At 39.9% G+C, this 24,751-nt stretch overlaps 1 protein-coding gene and 1 pseudogene across 3 annotated transcripts; one reads left to right on the top strand and one right to left on the bottom strand.

Annotated features, from left to right (window-relative positions):
- Positions 1-206: 206 nt before the first annotated feature.
- CENPL (centromere protein L) lies at positions 207-24,427 on the top strand. Of its 3 annotated transcripts, XM_010813359.4 has the most exons (6): positions 207-631; positions 1,571-1,614; positions 10,117-10,293; positions 18,514-18,765; positions 22,073-22,615; positions 23,828-24,427. In XM_010813359.4, the coding sequence occupies exons 3-6, from the start codon at positions 10,120-10,122 to the stop codon at positions 23,897-23,899; spliced, it is 1,041 nt and encodes a 346-aa protein (XP_010811661.1). In that variant the 5' UTR covers positions 207-631; positions 1,571-1,614; positions 10,117-10,119; the 3' UTR covers positions 23,900-24,427.
- Positions 12,013-12,944, bottom strand: LOC781733 (small ribosomal subunit protein uS10-like; annotated as a pseudogene).
- Positions 24,428-24,751: the final 324 nt, after the last annotated feature.

The following is a 24,751-nucleotide window of genomic DNA, read 5'->3' as shown; positions in this document are numbered from 1 at the left end:
AACGCCGGTAAAAAAGGAAGACAGAGAGAAGGGAAGTAGACGGTAACGGTTAGATCGTTCCCATGCCCTCAGTTAAAATGGCGACCGTAGTTGCTTCATTAGCTTCACAGACTTGGTATCGGCACCGCGGAGACGTCCTGCGTCCGGCCGCAGAGCGAGTCGGGAAACGATTTTAAACGGAAGAGGTGGCTGAACGCCAATTTGCCGCTTCTCAAAGGCGGGATTTCCGAGCTAGCGTTGGCCTCTGAGGGCTCAAGTGGAGAGGGGCGAGGTGGGACACACTGTCCCTTGCCCTTTCCCTCCGCGGGCTGAAGCTGACTCCTTATGAGCGAGGGTCGCGGAGCTGGTGGTTGAGGCAGCGGATATATCCCTTCGGCTTGAGGTGCCAGGCTGGGCTGGCGTCTTTGGGAGCGGAGGTCTTTCTGGGCTCGTTTGCGTCCGTCTTGAAGCGTCCTGTGGTGGAGCTTGAGGGAATTTGGGAGGGCCAGGGGTTCTTCTGGACTTTCTTTTTGCTGTCATTTTGGCGGCTTTTTTACCTCGAGGGATTGCAGTTTTGATGGAGTTTTGGATCCCGGCTTGAAGAATGATTCGTGAAGGGAATGGGTGACAGCGTCATCACGGCATTTTATTGGTAAGATACTTTGTTATTGGTTCAGCCATAGCAGTAAACTTTGTGTTTTGCCCTGTCGTGTGGTCGTTACCTTTACAATACTTGGCTGCTCAGGTGCGTTTCACAGGACCTGCTTAGCTCTGGGCTAAGCATTTGTTGCAGGGTAAAGCCAATTCTGATTCCGTGTTGAAACTGTTTCTTTGACTTGCTTGTAGTTGCTTTTGTTATTGTAGTACATAGTGGCCTGCCTGAGAATTCTGCACCTCTGCCTGACTGTTATTAAAGTGCCTTGGTTTAGAACCCTGCCCGCCTGTAGATGACAGGAAGGAAGAAATTAGTACATCCCCTGCCTAAGGCTTGTTCTTCTAGGAGATACTTTCAAGATTAATGGCCTTTTTACTTTGTTTCCTCACCTCCTCCCATCTCTCATCTATAAAAGAACTGGCATCTAGCGCAGGATAAGATGGTTATTTTGAGATGTTAGTCTACCATCTTCTTGGTCAACTGGCTTTCCGAATACAGTCATAAAATAAAGAAAATTTATTTTCTTTATTGGAAAATAATTGGCTTCCCTGAACACCTCATCTCTGAATCATTGACCTGTCTTGTGGTGAGCAGAGGGAGCTTGGATTTGGTAATACATTGGTGTTATTGGGCGATTGGACTTAGGTGTTGGTGGCAAGGTACAAAGGTGATTTAAGTAAGGGTCCATTTCTTCACAGACTTAACCACAGGGAAAAAAAGACCTTTCTTCACCCCCTTCTCCTACCATTTACACATGCATAAAACATTTTGCATTCAACCTTAGAGGGCTGTTAGATTTTGGGAAGACCGTTTGTCCATGGATCTTGGGGTAAGAACTAAAGCAGTAAAGAGTGAACCCAAATAGGGTCAGATACTATGATCAGATAAGGTGGTGCCTTGAAGCCCAGACAGAGAGTTCTGACTCCATTTATTTAGGTGTGTGGGAATTGTTACGGGATCTCAAGCAAGGTAATGACAAGGTAAGAGAGGTGTCTATGGAAAAACTAGTCTTGGGTTGGGAAAAGGGTTGGGTTGGGGAAAGGGGCTTGAGTTGGAAATAAGTGGCTAAAATTAAGAATGGAAGTGAAGGTGATTTGAGAGGGCTAATAAATATATTTTTAAGGAATATATCACAATTTGATGGTACTTTGGATGTAAAACTTGAGTGAAGAGTAAAAGATGACTAAGGTGTATTTTAATAGGCAGGGAGAAAAATGAGAAGGAAGAGTTGGAATTGTTACCGAGAAACAGGGTAGTTGGAGAGGAAAGATTGGTCGTGGAATAATGTTTAGCTTTGAACTTAATGAGTTCGAGGACACAGAAGTTCAGTGTTTTACAGGAAATTGGAAATGCAGGTGCAAAAGTATGGGACTAGAGGAGTCGTATATTGAATGAATGTTTCCTTATGGAGAACAAGTGATTTCAGAGTTTGGGGAGACACCAGCTGTTGCAACTGGAGGAAGCAAAGGAGTCAGCAAATGAATCAGAAGAAACTATAAGAAACAAGGAGGAGAAATAGTTGAGTGTTTGAAAAGAACAAGATAGCAGAAAGTTTAGAGGAATAAGGATGAGCAAACTTGATGACCCAATGATTGTCCATGATTTTCACAAAAACATTGTTGACAGTCTTCAAAGGGCCAGTGGTAATCTTCAAATTGCAGTGTCTTTGTAGTGATAGATACGTAAGAGATTGCTAAAGATATCTAGTAAAATATTTATTAGTAAATGGAGGCAATAGTTGTATACCACATTTCCAGGAAAGTGGTCTCAAAAGGAATGAGATGAATAGGTTTTAAACAAATATGCTCAGCAGTGGAAGAAAAGTATCCTGTGGAGTAGAGATAAGAGATGATAGAGGTTTGAAATAAACATGGAAGATTGTGCCTAAGGGGGATGTGAAGGACTATGGAGATCAAGAATATCAGTTGATGGACTGACTTTAGAAAGCAAGTAAAAGGACCTCTTTCCTTATAGTTGAAAGGAAGAATGTTAGGAAAGTAAAGTATTGAATCAAAATATATTTTAACCTCTTTAATTATCAGGCAGGGCAAAAATACTCATTGTTGAGTATGGAGTGAGAAAATAAAACAGATATAAATCATTTTCTGATCTTTAATGCATGGATTGGGCTATTTCACATTACTGTAGTATTAAATGCTTAAGGGAAATGTTTTCTCAAAACCAGTCCTTTAAGCTAGTAGTCTTTCTCTCACTTTTGTTGTTCAGTTGCTAAGCCTTGTCTGACTCTGCCACCCCGTGGACTACAGCATGCCAGCCTCCTCTGCCCTTCACTGTCTCCTGGAGTTTGCTCAGATTCATGTCCATTGTGTTAGTGATGCTATCTAACCATCTCATCCTCTGCCACCCCCTTCTCCTTTAGCCTTCAATCTTTCCCAGCATTGGGGTCTTTTCTGTTAAGTTGGCTCTTTGCATCAGGTGGCCAAAATATTGGAGCTTCAGCTTCAGTATCAGTTCTTCCAATGCATATTCAGGGTTGATTTGCCTTAGGGTTGACCCTTTTGATCTCCCTGCAGTTCAAGGGACTCTGAAAGTTGTCTCCAGCACCACAGATCGATTCTTTGGCGCTCAGCCTTCTTTATGGTCCAACTCTCAATTCCGTACATTACTACTGAAAACATAGCTTTCACTAAACGGACTTTTGTTGGTCAAGTGATGTCTCTGCTTTTTAATACACTGTCTAAGTTTAATACACTTTGTCTAAAGAGCAAGTGTCTTTTAATTTCATGTTTGTAGTCACTGTTTGCAGTGGTTTGGAGTCCAAGAAATCTGTCACTGCTTTCACTTTTTTTTAAATTTTATTTTATTTTTAAACTTTACAATATTGTATTGGTTTTGCCAAATATTGAAATGAATCCGCCACAGGTATACATGTGTTCCCCATCCTGAACCCTCCCCACTCCTCCCTCCCTATACCATCCCTCTGGGTTGTCCCAGTGCACCAGCCCCAAGCATCCAGTATCGTGCATTGAACCTGTACTGGCAACTCGTTTCATACATGATATTATACATGTTTCAATGTCATTCTCCCAAATCATCCCATCCTCTCCCTCTCCCACAGAGTCCATAAGACTGTTCTATACATCAGTGTCTCTTTTGCTGTCTCGTATACAGGGTTATTGTTACCATCTTTCTAAATTCCATATATATGCATTAGTATACTGTATTGGTGTTTTTCTTTCTGGCTTACTTCACTCTGTATAATAGGCTCCAGTTTCATCCACCTCATTAGAACTGATTCAAATGTATTCTTTTTAATGGCTGAGTAATACTCCATTGTGTATATGTACCACAGCTTTCTTATCTATTCATCTGATGATGGACATCTAGGTTGCTTCCATGTCCTGGCTATTATAAACAGTGCTGCGATGAACATTGGGGTACACATGTCTCTTTCCCTTCTGGTTTCCTCAGTGTGTATGCCCAGCAGTGGGATTGCTGGATCATAAGGCAGTTCTATTTCCAGTTTTTTAAGGAATCTCCACACTGTTCTCCATAGTGGCTGTACTAGTTTGCATTCCCACCAACAGTGTAAGAGGGTTCCCTTTTCTCCACACCCTCTCCAACTGCTTTCATTTTTTACCCTTCTATTTGCCATGAAGTGATGGGACCAGATACCATGATCTTAGTTTTTTGAATGTTGAGTTTTAAGCCAGCTTTTTTCACTCTGTTCTTTCACCCTCATTAAGAGACTTTTTAGTTCCCTTTCACTTTTTGCCATTAGAGTGGTATCATCTGCATATCTGAGATTGTTGATATTTCTCCAGGTAATCTTGATTCCAGCTTGGTATTCATCCAATCTCGCATTTCCCATGATGTACTCTGCATAGAATTTAAATAAGCAAGGTGACAATAAACAGCCTTGTGGTACTCCTTTCCCAATTTTGAACCCATCCTTTGTTCCATGTCTTGTTCTGATTGTTGCTTCTTGACCCACATACAGGTTTCTCAGGAGACAGGTAAGGTGGTCTTGTGTTCCCATCTTTTTAAGAATTTTCCACAGTTTGTTGTGATCCACACAAAGGCTTTAGCATAGTCAGTGATACAGAAGTAGATGTTTTTCTGGAATTCCCTTGCTTTCTCTGTGATCCAGTGAATGTTGGCAATTTGATTTCTTGTTCCTCTGCCTTCGTGTACTGTTGAAACTTAGCTTGAAGGATTTTGACATCATCTTACTAGCATGTGAAATGAGTGCAATTGTATGGTAGTTTGAACATTCTTTGGCATTGCCCTTCTTTAGGATTAGAATGAAAACTGACCTTTTCCAGTCCTATGGCCACTGCTGAGTTTTCCAAATTTGCTGACATATTGAGTGCAGCACTGTAAAAGCATCATTTTTAAGGATTTGAAATAGCTCAGATGGAATTCCATCACCTCCTCTAGCTTTGTTTGTAGTAATGCTTCCTAAGGCCCGCATGACTTCACACTGCAGGATGTCTGGCTCTAGGTGAGTTAACACACCATTGTGGTTATCCAGGATCATTAAGACCTTTTTTGTATAGTTCTTCTGTGTTTTCTGGCCACCACCTCTTAATCTCTTCTGCTTCTGTTAGGTCCTTGCTGTTTCTGTGCTTTATCATTCCCATCCTTATGTGAAATGTTCCCTTGGTATCTCCAGTTTTCTCTTACCTAGATAGACTTTAATGATTTTTTGGAATTTATAGCATTTCTCTTTTAAGAGGAGTCAAATTTAGTTAGGCTTATTTTGTCTTGAAATTGATGCCTACTGAAAAGTGGCATGAAACAAGGAGGTAAGAGCACCTACTCTGGTGTTAAGACTGTCTGCATTTAAATTCTGGCTTTTGCATCTTTAACTGCATGACTGTGGCAAGTTACTTGATTTCTTTGTCTTTGCATCTGTCAGCTGGAAATATATAACTCACCTCATAGGATTGTTAAAGGGTTTAGGAAAGTACCTGGCACATGATGAATACTCAAAAAATGTTAGAAATTATTCCAAATAACAAATTTGAAAAAGAAAACATTCTCTGTAAGTGATATTGATTGAAATTCCTTTTTGAATAGAATTCTGTGCAAATTTAAAGCTAGATTGCTTTGCAGTAGCTGCTATTTAAATTGTATGGTATATAATCTTGCTCTGGGCATTATCACTCAGGAGCTTTGAGAACTATGTATTTAATTTATGTATGGAGTTTTGTGCAAGATAATAGAGTGTGTCATACTTTGACCTAATGAAGTTTAAATATAGTAATAAAAACTCCTGTGAAAAAAACTTTAAAAGGGTAACTATGCCAATTGTAGTTTAGTTGCTAAGAGTCCAACTCTTGTGGCCCCATGGACTGTAGGACACCAGGCTCCATGGGATTATCCAGCTAAGAATACTGGAGTAGGGTGCCGTGCCCACCTCATGGGATTTCCTGACACTCATCTCTTGTATTAGTGGGTGGATTCTTTACCAGTAGCCACCGGGGAAGCACAACTGTGCCAGTACTTGGAAATAATTTTTATAACTTTTAAATCATCAGTTCAGTTCAGTTCAAACCCTCAGTCGTGTCCGACTCTTTGCGACCCCATGAATCGCAGCACGCCAGGCCTCCCTGTCCATCACCAACTCCCAGAGTTCACCCAAACTCATGTCCATTGAGTCGGTGATGCCATCCAGCCATCTCATCCTCTGTTGTCTCCTTCTCCTCCTGCCCCCAAGCCCTCCCAGCATCAGAGTCTTTTCCAATGAGTCAACTCTTCGCATGAGGTGGCTGAAGTATTAGAGTTTCAGCTTTAGCATCATTCCTTCCAAAGAAATCCCAGGACTGATCTCCTTTAGAATGGACTGGTTGGATCTCCTTGTAGTCCAGGGGACTCTCAAGAGTCTTCTCCAACACCACAGTCAAAAGCATCAGTTCTTCAGCACTCAGCTTTCTTTATAGTCCAACTCTCACATCCATACATGACCACTGGAAAAACCATAGCCTTGACTAGACATACCTTTGTTGGCAAAGTAATATCTCTGCTTTTTAATATGCTATCTAGGTTGGTCATAACTTTCCTTCCAAAGAGTAAGTGTCTTTTCATTTCATGGCTGCAATCACCATCTGCAGTGATTTTGGAGCCCCCCAAAATAAAGTATGACACCGTTTCCACTGTTTTCCCATCTATTTCCCATGAAGTGATGGGGCCAGATGCCATGATCTTTGTTTTCTGAATGTTGAGCTTTAAGCCAACTTTTTCACTCTCCTCTTTCACTTTCATCAAGAGGCTCTTTAATTCTTCTTCACTTTCTGCCATAAGGGTGGTGTCATCTGCATATCTGAGGTTATTGGTATTTCTCCCAGCAGTCTTGATTCCAGCTTGTGCTTCATCCAGCCCAGCGTTTCTCATGACGTACTCTGCATATAAGTTAAATAAGCAGGGTGACGATATCTAGCCTTGACGTACTCCTTTTCCTATTTGGAACCAGTCTGTTGTTCCATGTCCAGTTCTAACTGTTGCTTTCTGACCTGCAAACAGGTTTCTCAAGAGGCAGGTCAGGTGGTCTGGTATTCCATCTCTTTCAGAATTTTCCACAGTTTATTGTGATCCACACAGTCAAAGGCTTTGGCATAGTCAATAAAGCAGAAATAGATGTTTTTCTGGAACTCTCTTGCTTTTTCCATGATCCAGCGGATGTTGGCAATTTGATCTCTGGTTCCTCTGCCTTTTCTAAATCCAGCTTGAACATCTGGAAGTTCGTGGTTCATGTATTGCTGAAGCCTGGCTTGGAGAATTTTGAGCATTATTTTACTAGCGTGTGAGATGAGTGCAATTGTGCAGTAGTCTGAGCATTCTTTGGCAGTGCCTTTCTTTGGGATTGGAATGAAAACGGACCTTTTCCAGTCCTGTGGCCACTGCTGAGTTTTCCAAATGTGCTGGCATATTGAGTGCAGCACTTTCACAGCATCATCTTCTAGGATTTGAAATAGCTCAGCTGGAATTCCATCAACTCCACTAGCTTTGTTTATAGTGATGCTTTCTAAGGCCCACTTGACTTCATATTCCAGGATGTCTGGCTCTAGGTGAGTGATCACACCATCGTGATTATTTTGGTCATGAAGATCTTTTTTGTACAGTTCTTCTGTGTATTCTTGCCACCTCTTCTTAATATCTTCTGCTTCTGTTAGGTCCATACCATTTCTGTCCTTCGGAGAAGGCAATGGCACCCCACTCTAGTACTCTTGCCTGGAAAGTCCCATGGATGGAGGAACCTGGTAGGTTGCAGTCCATGGGGTCGCTAAGAGTCGGACATGACTTGAGCGGCTTCACTTTCACTTTTCACTTTCATGCACTGGAGACGGAAATGGCAACCCACTCCAGTGTTCTTGCCTGGAGAATCCCAGGGGTGGGGGAGCCTGGTGGGCTGCCGTCTGTGGGGTCACACAGAGTCTGACACAACTGAAATGACTTAGAAGCAGCATTTGTGTCCTTTATCAAGCCCATCTTTGCATGAAATGTTCCCTTGGTATCTCTAATTTTCTTGAAGAGATCTCTAGTCTTTCCCATTCTGTTGTTTTCCTCTATTTCTTTGCATTGATCGCCGAGGAAGGCTTTCTTATCTCTCCTTGCTATTCTTTGGAACTCTGCATTCAGATACTTATATCTTTCCTTTTCTCCTTTGCTTTTCGATTCTCTTATTTTCACAGCTGTTTGTAAGGCCTCCCCAGACAGCCATTTTGCCTTTTTGCATTTCTTTTCCATGGGGATGGTCTTGATCCCCATGTACAATGTCATGAACCTCCGTCCATAGTTCATCAGGCACTCTATCTATCAGATCTAGGCCCTTAAATCTATTTCTCACTTCCACTGTATAATCATAAGGAATTTGATTTAGGTCATACCTGAATGGTCTAGTGGTTTTCCCTACTTTCTTCAATTTCAGTCTGAATTTGTCAATAAGGAGTTCATGATCTGAGCCACAGTCAGCTCCTGGTCTTGTTTTTGCTGACTGTATAGAGCTTCTCCATCTTTGAGTGCAAAGAATATAATCAGTCTGATTTCGGTGTTGACCATTTGATGATGTCCATGTGTAGAGTCTTCTCTTGTGTTTTAGATCATAACTCCTTTCAATTTCGGGGTTCTATGAAATACTTCTGTTCAGTTAAACCAATACTTCCTTAACAGAGTATTCAGCATTATAGTAGGGTAATTATACAAGATAAATATAAAGAACACAGTTTCAAAGTAGTTTAGTCTTACTGGGAAAAGAGGAAATACACACCAAAAAAATAATATAAGGAAGTATGAATTTGGGCCAAAATTAGTGGTATAGACTAGGTGATCAAAGAGAGCTATATGGGCTGGTTTAGTCACTAAGTCATGTCTAACTCACTGTGACCCCAAGGACTGTAGCCCACCAGGCTTCTCTGTCCATGGGATTTCCCAGGAAAGAGTACTAGACTGGTTTGCCATTTCCTTGTCCAGAGGGTCTTCCTGATCCAGGGATCGAACCTGTGTCTCCTGCATTGGCAAATGGATTCTTGACCGCTGTGCCACTGGGGATGGGCTAATGTATTATTAATCTCCAAAGACTTTGTAGAATATTCTTGAGGGATTTTGTTAGAGTCATCTAGAGGGCTTTGGGGCTTTTTCAAAATATTTACCCCTGAGACCTCATTCTATACGCATATGTACACTGCTTCCGGGAATGAGCCACTGATACAGACACAGAAGTGTGTAACATAGGTCTTCTGGGGGGTGGGAAATGGTTAATAAAACCATGCTGTTTGAAAGGAGATTAAATTCAAACATAGTCTTAATGGAGATGGAATGGAAAAAGAACACTTGAGATAGGGAATATAGTTGATAGGCAGACACATGAAGATGAGAACGTGTTTATGTCTAGGAGAAGGGTAAGAACAAGCTGCATTATGAAATAAAGAGTACCCAGCAGAAGAGGAGACTTTATCTCACCACTGTAAAGTGTTTGTACAGGGGACTAATAATAAAGTGTCATTTCTTTTTGTTTGTTTTGTTTTTTCTTTATTTTAAAAGTGCCATTTCTGAAAAATGGATTGCCCTCAGATATGGAACGCTCGGTTGTGGTAATAAGCCCTGGTTAAGGAAGTAGCTTTGGGAATGAATGGGGAAACTGAGGAAGGAAAAAACGCAAAAGAATATGCTTAATGACTGTATGTTAAAAAGTAGAAATGGGAGACTACGTAAATAAATTTAAATTAACTTAGAAAGTTGACAGGAATTTGAAAATGGACCAGCTGGCTTTTAGAAGGAGGAGAATGGAAGGTGAATTTAGTTTTGAACATACTGTGTTTGAGGTGTCAGTAAGATGTTCATGAAGATAGCCTGTTAGCCAATGAGAAATACAAGATTTGGTTACAAAGCCAAAACTTGAGGCAAAGAGAGGGAGGGAGAGAGAAAGAATTCCTTTACAGGAGGGAGAAGAATCAGTGAAACTACAAGCATGAATTAACGTCTTAGTGTTTGGAATTCTGGTTTTATTTCTTTTTATGCAGACCATGGATTCTTATGATGCACCGGAATTGACTCCTAGACAAGACGCCTCCTCAAGGCTTAAAGATTTCTTTGTAGGCGCCACCCCTCTGCAGAAACGATTAGAATCAGTCAGGAAGCAGACTTCATTTATCCCAACTCCACCACGAAGGAAAATCCCCCAGGGTTCACAACTGCAGGTATGTTTTTTGTGTTCCTTGGTATTCCCAGTAACTGAGAATGTGAGCAAAACATTTAAAAATTTTGTTACTATTTATTATATATATATTATAAATATTTGTAACTAAAAGATACTTTTAATATCTTCTTAATCCCACAAGTAATGAATGAGAAATGGTTAAAACAATTATTTGTACTATCGGTGCCATATGTTTTTTAACTTCCTTTAATTTGGAATGTTTCCACAATATTTCTCTCTTATGATACTGACAGTTTTGAAGAATATGTTTCCTCCTCTTCCTTTTTTAAATAGAATGTCCTTCATTTTGTATTGGAGTGGGTGGCCAGGCCCTCTGCCAGGGGATCTTCCCAGTCCAGGGATAGAACCCAGGTCTCCCGCATTGTAGGCAGATTCTTTACCGTCTGCGCCACCAGGGAAGCAATACAAAATGAGGAATATTGTAGTTGTCTGATGTTTTCTCAAGATTAGACTAAAGTTAGGTATCACTAACTGGAATATCGTATAGGTGCTGTTGTGTCCTTTTTGGGGGGATAACACCTGATAGCACATAGGTGATGTTAATTTTGATCACACTGTTAGAAAGTGTTGCCCCGAAATTATTGTTTTATTTCCCCTGCAACTAAGAAGCAGTCTGTGGGGAGACACTTTAAGATAATACATATATCTGGTGCCTTGTCAAAATTTCACCTTAAACTTAACATCCCTTATCCATTGATGTTTTTTGCCTGATCCTGTTTTTAAAAATTAGTTTTTATTTGTGTTTTAATTTTTTCAGTCTTACTGGTTTTCTTCTTAAACTTAGTATTTATTGGAGTATAAATTGGAGTATAAAGTTGCTTTACAACATTGTGTTAGTTTCTGTTGTATAGCAAAGTGAATCGGCTATATATATATACGTATGTCCCCTTTTTGTTGGATTTCCTTCCCATTTAGGTCTCTACAGAGCACTGAGTAGAGTTGCGTAATTCCATCTTTATCATAATGGTTGCAAAATAATGATTTTCCATCTCTATTTGCTCCGTATTTTCCAGCTAGCTTTTGGCATTATATTTTAGGCCCTTCTCATTTCTATTCCATTTGTTTATCCATTTATCAGTATGGATTCATTAAATCTTGTTTATTTATTATTTTAAATTTATTTTATTTTTTTGTTGGGGTATAATTACAATGTTAGTTTCTGCTGTACAACAAAGTGAATCAGCTATATGTGTGTATATATATGTATCAGCTATATGTGTGAATCAGCTCTATGTGTGTGTATATACATGTATCTCCACTCCCTCTTGGAGAAGGCGATGGCACCCCACTCCAGTACTCTTGCCTGGAAAATCCCATGGACGGAGGAGCCTGGTAGGCTGCATGCAGTCCATGGAGTCGCTGAGAGTTGGACACGACTGAGTGACTTCACTTGCACTTTTCACTTCCATGCACTGGAGAAAGAAATGGCAACCCACTCCAGTATTCTTGCCTGGAGAATCCCAGGGATGGGGGAGCCTGGTGGCTGCCGTCTGTGGGGTTGCACAGAGTCGGACACGACTGAAGTGACCTAGCAGCCACTCCCTCTTGGACCTCTCCCCATCCCATCCCACCCATGTAGGTCACCACAGAGCACTGAGCTCAGCTCCCTGTGCTACACAGTAGGTTCCTACTAGGTATCTCTTTTATACATGGTAGTGCATATACATCAGTCCCAGTCTCCCAGTTCATCTCAGCTCCCCCTCCCCGCCATGTCCACATGTCCTTTCCCTACATTTGCATCTCTATTCCTGCCCTGCATATAGCATCTGTACCATTTTTCTAGATTCCACATATATTCGTTAATATACGATATATTTTTTCCCTTCTGATTTACTTTAGTCTGATTTACTTCAGTCTGTATGACAGACGCTAGGTCCATCCATGTCTCTACAGATGACTTGATTTCATTCTTTTTTATGGCTGAATAATATTCCATTGCATATATGTACTACATCTTTATTCATTTGTCAGTGGACATTTAGGTTGCTTCCATGTCCTGACTATTATAAACTGTGCTGCAATGAACATTGGGTCTTTTTGAATTATGGTTTTCTCAGGATATATGCCCAGAAGTGGGATTGCTGGGTCATATGGTGGTTCTGTTTTTAGTTTTTTTAAGGAATCTCCATACTGTTCTGCATAGTGGTTGTATCAATTTACATTCCCACCAATAGTGCAGGAGAGTTCCCTTTTCTCCACATCCTCTCCAGCATTTATGTATTTATTTATTTATTTTTAACAACTGATTATCAGTTTACTAAAAAGTTTGATTTAGGCGTCAGCAGTGGTGACTTCCACCTCGACTCTTGGCTCAATACTGACAGAAGTGATCTGCTTGACAATCTCACAGGGACTGTGCAGGTCAGTGAGTCATTTTTGGATCCTCATCTGGAACTGATCCCAATTCTTAGAACCTTCACCACAAGGAGTTTTCCTTGTAGTTATTCTCAGAGTCGCGGTAGGCATCTGAAGAGGTCCTTTCACTTCGAGAGTCTTTTCCTTCACGCCTCTGATCAGGTAGGCACATTCCTTCTCTAGAGACCTGAGGCTGTGACTGGTGAGGGTAATCCTAATCTGGTGAATGGCCACCTCTGGCTCCACAGGAATCTTGCTGGTGCCTTTAAAGGCCATGGCTGTGATGTGGCTTCCTAACCTACTTGTTTGTCCACAAGAGCACAGTGATGAATCATGAGCAGGGGCAGGTGGCAAGGGCTCTGCTGCAGTGGCAACCATCAGAGATCAGATCAGATCAGATCAGTCGCTCACTCGTGTCTGACTCTTTGCCACCCCATGAATCGCAGCACGCCAGGCCTCCCTGTCCATCACCAGCTCCCGGAGTTCACTGAGACTCATGTCCATCAAGTCAGTGATGCCATCCAGCCATCTCATCCTCTGTCGTCCCCTTCTCCTCCTGCCCCCAATCCCTCCCAGCATCAGAGTCTTTTCCAGTGAGTCAACTGTTCGCATGAGGTGGCCAAAGTATTGGAGTTTCAGCTTTAGCATCATTCTTTCCAAAGAAATCCCAGGGCTGATCTGCTTCAGAATGGACTGGTTGGATCTCCTTGCAGCCCAAGGGACTCTCAAGAGTCTTCTCCAACACCACAGTTCAAAAGCATCAATTCTTCGGCGCTCAGCCTTCTTCACAGTCCAACTCTCACATCCATACATGACCACTGGAAAAACCATAGCCTTGACTAGACGGACCTTTGTTGGCAAAGTAATGTCTCTGCTTTTGAATATGCCATCTAGGTTGGTCATAACTTTCCTTCCAAGGAGCAAGCGTCTTTTAATTTCATGGCTGAAGTCACCATCTGCAGTGATTTTGGAGCCCCAAAAATAAAGTGTGACACTGTTTCCACTGTTTCCCCATCTATTTCCCATGAAGTGATGGGACCGGATGCCATGATCTTCGTTTTCTAAATGTTGAGCTTTAAGCCAACTTTTTCACTCTCCTCTTTCACTTTCATCAAGAGGCTTTTGAGTTCCTCTTCACTTTCTGCCATAAGGGTGGTGTCATCTGCATATCTGAGGTTACTGATATTTCCCGGCAATCTTGATTCTAGCTTGTGTTTCTTCAGGTCCAGCGTTTCTCATAATGTACTCTGCATATAAGTTAAATAAACAGGGTGACAATATACAGCCTTGACGAACTCCTTTTCCTATTTGGAACCAGTCTGTTGTTCCATGTCCAGTTCTAACTGTTGCTTCCTGACCTGCATACAGGCTTCTCAAGACGCACGCAGGTCAGGTGGTCTGGTATTCCCATCTCTTTCAGAATTTTCCACAGTTTATTGTGATCCACACAGTCAAAGGCTTTGGCATAGTCAATAAAGCAGAAATAGATGTTTTTCTCGAACTCTCTTGCTTTTTCCATGATCCAGCGGATGTTGGCAATTTGATCTCTGGTTCCTCTGCCTTTTCTAAAACCAGCTTGAACATCAGGAATTTCACGGTTCACATATTGCTGAAGCCTGGCTTGGAGAATTTTGAGCATTACTTTACTAGCATGTGAGATGAGTGCAATTATGCGGTAGTTTGAGCATTCTTTGGCAGTGCCTTTCTTTGGGATTGGAATGAAAACAGACCTTTTCCAGTCCTGTGGCCACTGCTGAGTTTTCCAAATGTGCTGGCATATTGAGTGCAGCACTTTCACAGCATCACCTTCCAGGATTTGAAATAGCTCAACTGGAATTCCATCAACTCCACTAGCTTTGTTCGTAGTGATGCTTTCTAAGGCCCACTTGACTTCACATTCCAGGATGTCTGGTTCTAGGTCAGTGATCACACCACCGTGATCATCTGGGTCGTGAAGATCTTTTTTGTACAGTTCTTCTGTGTATTCTTGCCACCTCTTCTTAATATCTTCTGCTTCTGTTAGGTCCATACCATTTCTGTCCTTTATCAAGCCCATCTTTGCATGAAATGTTCTTTTGGTATCTCTGATTTTCTTGAAGAGATCTGTAGTCTTTCCCATTCTGTTGTTTTCCTCTATTTCTTTGCATTGATTGCTGAAGAAGGCTTTCTTATCTCTTCTTGCTATTCTTTGGAACTGCATTCAGATGTTTATATCTTTCCTTTTCTCCTTTGCTTTTCACTTCTCTTCTTTTCACAGCTATTTGTAAGGCCTCCCCAGACAGCCATTTTGCTTTTTTGCATTTCTTTTCCATGGGGATGGTCTTGATCCCTGTCTCCTGTACAGTGTCACAAACCTCATTCCATAGTTCATCAGGCACTCTGTCTGTCAGATCTAGGCCCTTAAATCTATTTCTCACTTCCACTGTATAATCATAAGGGATTTGATTTAGGTCATACCTGAATGGTCTAGTGGTTTTCCCTACTTTCTTCAATTTCAGTCTGAATTTGACAATAAAGAGTTCATGGTCTGAGCCATAGTCAGCTCCTAGTCTTGTTTTTGCTGACTGTATAGAGCTTCTCCCTCTTTGGCTGCAAAGAATATAATCAATCTGATTTTGGTGTTGACCATCTGGTGATGTCCATGTATAGAGTCTTCTCTTGTGTTGTTGGAAGAGGGTGTTTGTTATGACCAGTGCATTTTCTTGGCAAAACTCTACTAGTCTTTGCCCTGCTTCATTCCGTATTCCAAGGCCAAATTTGCCTGTTACTCCAGGTGTTTCTTGACTTCCTACTTTTGCATTCCAGTCCCCTATAATGAAAAGGACATCTTTTTTGGGTGTTAATTCTAAAAGGTCTTGTAAGTCTTCATAGAACCATTCAACTTCAGCTTCTTCAGTGTTACTGGTTGGGGCATAGACTTGGATTACTGTGATATTGAATGGTTTGCCTTGGAAATGAACAGAGATCATTCTGTCATTTTTGAGATTGCATCCAAGTACTGCATTTCGGACTCTTTTGTTGACCATGAGGGCTACTCCATTTCTTCTGAGGGATTCCTGCCTGCAGTAGTAGATATAATGGTCATCTGAGTTAAATTCACCCATTCCAGTCCATTTCAGTTCACTGATTCCTAGAATGTCGACATTCACTCTTGCCATCTCTTGTTTGACCACTTCCAATTTGCCTTGATTCATGGACCTGACATTCCAGGTTCCTATGCAATATTGCTCTTTACAGCATCGGACCTTGCTTCTATCACCAGTCACATCCACAGCTGGGTATTCTTTTTGCTTTGTCTCCATCCCTTCATTCTTTCTGGAGTTATTTCTCCACTGATCTCCAGTAGCATATTGGGCACCTACTGACCTGGGGAGTTCCTCTGTCAGTATCCTATCATTTTGCCTTTTCATACTGTTCATGGGGTTCTCAAGGCAAGAATACTGAAGTGGTTTGCCATTCCCTTCTCCAGTGGACCACATTCTGTCAGATCTCTCCACCATGACCTGCCCATCTTGGGTTGCCCCACGGGCCTGGCTTAGTTTGACTGAGTTAGACAAGGCTGTGGTCCTAGTGTGATTAGATTGACTAGTTTTCTGTGAGTATGGTTTCAGTGTGTTTGCCCTCTGATGCCCTCTTACAACACCTACCATCTTACTTGGGTTTCTCTTACCTTGGGCGTGGGGTATCTCTTCATGGCTGCTCCAGCAAAGCGCAGCCATTGCTCCTTACCTTGGACAAGGGGTATCTCCTCACCGCCGCCCTTCCTGACCTTCAACGTGGGATAGCTCCCCTAGGCCCTCCTGTGCCCATGCAGCCACGGCTCCTTGGACATGGGGTTGGTCCTCCCGGCAGTGGCAACCATGTCTTCCTCAAAGAGTCAACATGTGATACTTAGATATTTTTTTGATGATGACTCTTCTGACCAGTGTGAGGTGATACCTCATCGTAGTTTTGTTCTGCATTTCTCTAATAATTAGTGATACTGAGCATCTTTTCAAGTGTCTCTTGGCCATCTGTATATCTTCTTTGGAGAAATGTCTATTTAGGTCTTCTGCCCATTTTTGATTGGGTTGTTTTTTATTTTAATATTGAGCTTCATGAACTGTTTGTATATTTTGGAGATTAATCCCATGTCAGTTGCTTTGTTTGTAAATATTTTCTCCTGTTCTGAGGGTTGTCTTTTTGTCTCATTTATGGTTGTCTTTGCTATGCAAAAGCTTTTTAAGTTTAATTAGGTCCCATTTATTTTTGTTTTTATTTTGATTATTCCAGGAGGTGGATCAAAAAAGATCTTGATATGATTTATGTCAGAGAGTTCTTGCTGTATTTTCCCCTTTGTGATTGGTCTTACATTTAGGTCTTTAATCCATTTTGAGTTTATTTTTGTGTATGGTGTTAGGGAGTATTCTGATTTCATTCTTATGAATTCCTGTGTTTTTTTAAAAATTTTTCTAATTCCTTACTAAATCATTTTGGTTTTTATATTGTCCCAGATTTGTCTAGTGGCAATATGCTGTTTTGATCATTCATTAAAAAACCCTAAACCTTGTATATAACATTCATAATTTTTAATTTTACTGAAGCATGAAATAAAGCCCTAGTGGATACAAGTTTGATGGATGCTTCTGAGTCACTTAGTAAGAAGTCTGACCAAGTCACCCACACCTTCCTTATAACTTTGTTTTCTTTTCTCTGTTGTAGGTCTAGTATCTTTTGGAATATGGGAAAATTTTTGCTTCTTTATGAAAACTTCCTTAAAAATTCCTAGTCCTGGTAATGAAAGTGATAGCTTTTAACCAGAAAACAGAGATTGTATATAAATTCAAGAATAGAATGCCTGGTTCAGTGTTTCCTTTTCTCTATGTGATACAAATAATTTTGCCAAATCTTTTTTTGGTTGCACCAAATGGGCTTGTGGGATCGTAGTTCCCTAACCAGAGGTTGAACCTGGGCCCCTGCAGTGAGAGCACCAAGTCCTAACCATTGGACTGCCAGGGAATCTGCCCCCAGCCTTTTTTTGCCCCAAATCTTTTGAAGTAATAAGAAAAAAGTTTTATGACTTTTCCGTGAGTACTTCAGTCAGGACAAATATTTTTGTCAAGTGGAAAACTGTGTTGAAAGTTCTAAAAGAGGTGGAACTGTGAGACTATATCAGGAAGTATGGATTCTATAGAAAATTTCAATTCAGGATAAAACTAGAAGCTTATATGGGGGTGTATGTGAAGACCCTCAACAATGCCCTAGGGCCAATAGAAATGAACTATTTTGTTTTTAATGGTACCTGTGATTCCAAAAATATAGACAAGTACATAATGTCACATAATAAATGTTGTGGCGGGGTGGGGGTGGGGGGAGGCGGGAAACATGTTCAGGAGATACAGAGTGACAAAGTTGGAATGGATGCAGGTGCTGCTTTAGATAGGGTGCCCTCTTGAGTGACGTTCGGGCAGAGAAAGGGAAGGACCATGTCCTGTAAACACTCTGGGAAGAACATCAAAAAGGGAAGGCACAGCAGATGCAAAAGTCTGTTCAAAGATCTTCAAAGAGTCCTACAAACTCAGTTTGACTGGAATGCGAAGATCAGGTATCCAATAATAGATCTGTATTAAATACTTAAAATACTGTGATTAAGTTCTTAGTTTCCAAATTCTTTTCTTTTCTTTTCTTTATTTATTTATTTATGATTGCACAAGCACAGGGGCTTAGTTGCTCTGTGGCATGTGGAATCTTCCCAGACTGAACTGGTGTCCACTGTGTTGCAAGGCAGATTCTCAGCCACTGGGCCACCAGGGAAGCGCCTGATGTTTCCTTATTCTCTGACTTCTTTTGTCTTGATTTTTTTTAGGAAGATGTTGATCCTCAAAAGTTTGCATTCCTTCTGCATAAACAATGGACTTTATATAGTTTAACTCCCTTATATAAATTCTCCTATACTAATTTCAAAGAGTACTCTAAACTTCTGAATGCATTTATTGCTGCTGAAAAGCAGAAAGGACTTGCTGTGGAAGTGGGAGATGACTTCAACATCAAAGTGGTTTTCTCTACTCTCATGGGAGTGAAAGGAACACAAAGAGATCCTGAAGCATTTCTTGTCCAGGTATATTGTAAAAGTCGTACTTGCTTCCTAGGAGAAAGGAATGTGCATTGTTTTGGTTTAGAAATTGTACTATATTCTTACTGTTTTTAAAATTCTCAAGTGTGTGATTTATAACCTATGTTATATCTTGTTTGATCAAATTACAGCAATTAGATTTTTCCTTTTACAATATAACCCTGTTTCTTTTAATAAAACTTAAATATTTAAGTACAAACAAAGTTAAAAACCACAGGATAACAGTTTGGTATACATCTGTTTGGCAGTAGACAATCTGAATAGACCTAGGTCTAGTAAAGAAATGGAGTCAATAATTAATAACCTTCCAAAACAGAAAGCAACAGGTCTGGATGGGTTCATTGGTGAATTCTACCCAACATTTAAAGAGGTTATACCAGTTTCCTACAAGCTTTTTCAGAGGCTAGAAGCAGAGGGAATACTTCCTAAGGGGAAGGCCAGTATTACCCTAATACCAAAACTAGGCAAAGACATTGTAAGAAAACTGCAGACTCCATCATGAACCTAGATATGTCTGTTTGGCTATTTGTATCTATTAAAATCGTGGTCATATTGTCCATATTTTTGCAGTATGATTATGGCTTCTTTTTAAACTAATAATCTGCACTGTAACTAGTTAACTCATGTCATTTTGAGTAACTAAATGTAAATTTTGCATTTTTGTAAATTTATCTGTATATTTCTATGGTTTTTACTGGGATTAAAATCCTAGAAGTAGATATATCATGCCAAATTACTCTTAAAAATGTAACATTTTACATTTCTTCCTATATGTAGTGTATAAAAGTAGTATGACTATCCTTTGTTTTATTAAGAAACCAGATTTATTTTATTATTTATGCCTGCTACTTCTGTTTCTGCTGAGTTAACTCATTTTAGTCATTGGTAAGTTCTGAAACAGTTGAAATTTTGTTTGTTCGATAAGGGGTCAGCAAACTATGACCTGAAGTCCAGATATAGCCTGCGTCTTGGCTTTGTAAGTTATGTTTTCTTGAAATAGATCCCCATTCATTTGTTTCTGTAGTCTATGGCTGCTTTTGTGTTACAACAGCAGAATTGAGTAGTTGCTACAGAGACCATATGGCTTTCAAAGCCTCAAGTATTTACTTTCTATCTGACCCTCATGGTATTGGCAAGGTTTTCAGGATTATTGGGATTAGGTTCAGGTGCATATAACAGAAAGTCTAAATAACAGTGATGATAGAGGTTTAGTTATTTTGCAAAAAAGTGTCCAGAGGTAAGCTTTTCAAGGCTGATAAATGCTTCATGAAATTATTAATAATATAAGCTCCTTCTGTCTTCTCTATCATCCTTGGTCCGTGGCTTCCATGCTTATGGTCTCATTGTAATCTAAATTGGCTCCTGGAGTTCTAAATATTATATGTAAGTTCAAGACAAGGAGGAGGAGGAGGATGGGAAGGGCAGACAGGTTGCCTGCCACTGAGTAAATTTTGAATGAGACTTGCTGAGAGCCAATAGTAACTTCTCTTTACATCCCAGTTGGAAGGGAGACTAGAAATTTTTTTCAGTAGGTACTTTGCCAGCCCAAGTAAAATCTCTGTATTATTGTGGAGGGAAAAATAGATACTGGGTAGATAATTAGCAGTCTGTCATGTAAAGCAGTTGAGGCCTTAAGAAGTTATATGGTTTGCATGTCATCAGGCAAGCAAATATTCTTGTGAGAAATATAAATGACCTCTTGAATTCCTAGTGTAGTATCCTAATAGTTTTCAAATTAAATCTATTTCTTGACAGAGTTATAGGACTTTTAGATTATGAAAATATGATAGACATACTATATCTGGGCTTTAAATGTATTTGAAAGTCTCTTATAACTTTTTGAACAAGGAGGAGAGTGGTCAAAGTAATTGTTTACATGATTGTCTCTAAAGGGATATATAATATAGGGCTGTGATCTTCACCTTGTCCTGGTTGAACTTAAATTAAAACTTCTATAACTATCTGGAAGGTATGTTTGTTATATAATTTGAAGATTTGACATTTGAGGGGTTAGTCAATCTACTGGAAAATATAATCAAGATTCTAGAAGATCTGAATGGATTGGCACAGTGGGTCAAATTGAAAGAGATTAAATTTTTAATAGGTATACGTTTATTGCCTTAGTATAAGTTGTAGGGGGTGGGGGATTTACTTATTAACAATGAAAATGAGTATGTAGGGCTAATTTATGTAACGTTTTCAACTAAAAAGCAGAAAACTACTGCAATCTAAGGTAGATTAGTAGGAGTATAATACAGGTTAAAGGTGTTAACAGTCCTGTAATCAGATGTTTTTGAAGTAATTACGTTCACTTACGAATGACTCCTGTGCCAAAGGTTTTCAGAGAAGTGTGTCCAAATAGTGTGAGAACTCGAACGTATGTCATAGGAAGAATGGTTGAAGAAACTGGAGATATTGACCTTGGCAGCATATGATAGAGACCATCAAATATTTGCCGGGCTTTTTCTGTAGAAGAGAGATTAGATCAGATTTGATCTATATGCATGTAAGGAAAAAAGTAGGACCAGTGGTTGGAAACTATGGGGTCTAACACACAAAAGAGCATTTTAAGTGGATAGACAGAGCTGCCTTAGGAAATAGTGGCATCTTTCCCAGTGGAATAATTCCAGCACTTTGGATCTGGTGAACTTTTTACTTTACAGTCCCTTCTCAGGTTGAGATTTTTTTTTTCGGGATACTGTACCTGATTATACCTTATTGGTATTCTTATTTTGTATTTGATTGCACCAAGATCTTGCCATATACTTTGTCCTAATCAGAGTATTAGGAGAAAGGTCAATTAACTTGAATAAACCCTAATAATGATTAAGGAGACAATTCTTTGTGTGGTTTTTGGCAGGTAATGTTAATTCAACATATCTTCTTATTTTTAAATGTACTATATTAATTAACGCTGAGACGATGTAATTTAGGAGTAAATGTGCTTTTGTTTTTTATTTTATTTATTTTTGGCTACATTGCTGTATGAGGATCTTTGTTACTATGTGAGGGCCTTCTCTAATTTTGGCGAGTGGGGTTATTCTGTAGTTGGCAGTGTGAGGGCTTTTCATTTTGTGGCTTCTCTTGTTGCAGAGCATGGGCTCTGGGGCACAGGTCCAGTGGTTGTGGCTTGTGGGATTAGTTGCCCCAAGGCATGTGAAATCTACCCTGGCCAGGGATCCAACCCCTGTCCTGTGCATTGGCAGGCGGATTCTTAACCACTGGACCACCAGGGAAGTCCAGAATAAATGTACTTTGGAATTTAATGAACCTGTTTGATTTTCCTTCATAGATTCTGTCCAAATCTCAATTGCCATCTGAGCACAAAGAAGGCAAAGTGTTGTGGACTGGTTGGTTCTGCTGTGTATTTGGAGACAGTCTTCTGGAGACTGTTTCAGAAGATTTCACCTGTCTACCCTTATTCCTTGTAAATGGTGCAGAGACTAATACAGCTATAATTGGAACCTGGTTTCAGAAAACTTTTGACTGTTACTTCCGTCCCTTAGCAATCAATGCATTTAACCTTTCCTGGATGGCTGCTATGTGGACTGCATGCAAAATGGACCATTATATGGCCACTACTGAATTTCTTTGGTCTGTACCCTGTAGCCCTCATAGTCTGGACATTTCTTACGCCATACATCCAGAAGATGCAAAAGCTTTATGGGACAGTGTTCACAAAACACCTGGGGAAGTTACCCAGGAGGAAGTTGACTTGTTCATGGACTGCCTGTATTCACATTTCCATAGGCATTTCAAAATTCATTTATCAGCCACAAGATTGGTTCGTGTTTCAACATCTGTAGCTTCAGCACATACTGATGGAAAAATAAAGGTTAGTTTGAACAAATCTAGTTATTTTTCCTTATTTTTGCATAGTTTTCAGAATGCATAGCAATAATATTTTCCACGATGAAGGAATACTTTGAAATACTTAGAATTCAATTTCATGAAGTCCTTATATATATTTTAAATTTTACTTCCATATGCTCACATTCTATTAATAAGTATATTTTTAAACTATTTTATATAGTGTGTTTGTATCCATCTGTGGATATGAGGGTGGCCCTGTTTTATCTGGACTATTCTAAGAACCTCTCTTAATGATGTAAGAGAGTAATTGTGGTTCCTAGGTTCAAATAATGCCAAATGATAGCTAACATTTGTCAAGCACTAACCATGCCAAGCATTAGTAAGCATTTTTATACATATTGTCCCATTTAGTTTTCACAACAACCTGCTTGCATAGGTCGTAAAGAGGAAATTGTGGCACAGAAGATAAATAGGCTCCCTAAGGATCACACAGCTAATAAGTGGAGTTGAAATTTAAACCCAGGCATCTGACTCAAAGACTTATATATTTTTAACTGCAACACTGTACTGCCTCTCAGAAGTTTGAAATTAATGTGTTAACTAAGTTTCTGCCTCTGGTTTGTTTCTACAAAACATTTTTGGTGTTGTGTATAACTTTGAGAGGTGGCCCTAGTGGTAAAGAACCTGCCTGCCAAGGTCGGAGACATAAGAGACGTGGGTTCAATCTCTAGGTCAGGAATATCCCCTGGAGGAGGACATGGCAACCCACTCTACTATTCTTGCCTGGAAAACCCCATGGACAGAGGAACCTGGCGGACTACAGTCCATCAGGTTGCAAAGAGTCAGACATGGCTGAAGCGTCTTAGCACGCACGTACATACTTTTCAGAAGGAAGCTATGAAACTTTTTCTAGAAAGTAGAGATATATACGTCCAAGGGGTTCATAGATACCCTTCCCCTACCCCCTCTCTTTAAGCAGGTAGGTAGCTAATCAGTGGAAGCCAGGATAAATAAGAACCTTAATCTAATTCCTTCTAAGCACCATTGACTAATAGTTGCAAATTTATTAAAGTCAGGCATCTTTATTAAGTAGTCTTGTTTGGCTTAGAATAACAATTCCTATTCATAGCTTAGCTTATAGATACGGAATTTAAAATAAGTCTGGAATATTTATCAGATATCAAACTATATTATAATTAATTGTATTTTAATTTAAATGTCTTTTTTTCCCCAGATTTTGTGTCCTAAATACCTTATTGGAGTGCTGGCGTATTTGACAGAACTGGCGGTTTTTCAAATTGAGTGAGGTCTTATGGGGACTATAAGTTATGGATTAAATACCTTTTTCTCACTGACTGACTGCTTAATTGCCAAACTGAGAGGGACTACAGGAGAAATGGGCATCTATCCATCTGTTTTCCTCACAGTGCCTTGGAGTTACCCAGATGAAAGCCAAGAAGGATCTAGAAGAACCAAGAAGGTGGTAGTGGATGAACCACAGCCAGGTGCCTGTGTAACAGTCATGATCGTCTGGGATTCTAGTCTCTAGACTATGTGGAGTTCATTTTTTGGCCATCTTAATACTGGATACTTCTGGTTTGCATCTTTAAAACCTTTAATCCCTATTTTTAAGCATTTTAGACTTGCATTCAGAGAGATTTTCTGTCTTCTACAGACATTTTCCTAGCATCGTTTTGCTGTAGACAACCGGCAATCAAAATCCTCTCCAAAGGAACTAAAGTTGCTGTCCTTTTTAAGCCACTAATATGCTTCTGTTTTTAACTGTTTAATTCTTATTGCAATGTTGAATTAAATATTCACTTTTAAAATGAAATCTTGTGTTTATCAGTGTCTTGATGACGAACCTTTATTTAATGTCCCAGGAATGGGAAGTTATAGGCTTTTTCTCTGTAAAGGTTACACAATGGCTATTGTGGAATCATACAAATCAGAGAGTTGAAAGACAGCTGTGAGTCTCTGTTGAGGGCAAGGATTATTTTATGTAACTTTCATGTCCTTAGTTTTGTTTTAGCACAATGCTTACTAAATATCTGTAGATGAAGTGAATTTATTTTAATCTACTCTTCCATTTTACAGATGAAAACTGCAAAATAGTGCAACATAGACTTGCATAAGATGTTATGTCTAAAACTGCTTT

Source organism: Bos taurus, chromosome 16 (genome assembly GCF_002263795.3).
Source record: "Bos taurus isolate L1 Dominette 01449 registration number 42190680 breed Hereford chromosome 16, ARS-UCD2.0, whole genome shotgun sequence".
Classification (NCBI taxonomy): Eukaryota; Metazoa; Chordata; class Mammalia; order Artiodactyla; family Bovidae; genus Bos; species Bos taurus.
Note: the sequence above shows the minus strand (reverse complement) of the source record. Positions and strands in the feature narration are given on the sequence as shown.

What these genes read in the sequence shown, in the direction of transcription:
- CENPL (XM_010813359.4), top strand. Translation starts at nt 10,120, where the DNA reads ATGGATTCTTATGATGCACCGGAATTGACTCCTAGACAAGACGCCTCC. An exon ending in CCCAGGGTTCACAACTGCAG is followed by an intron (nt 10,294 to 18,513) that starts GTATGTTTTTTG and finishes GATTTTTTTTAG; the next exon opens with GAAGATGTTGATCCTCAAAA. An exon ending in ATACTGATGGAAAAATAAAG is followed by an intron (nt 22,616 to 23,827) that starts GTTAGTTTGAAC and finishes TTTTTTCCCCAG; the next exon opens with ATTTTGTGTCCTAAATACCT.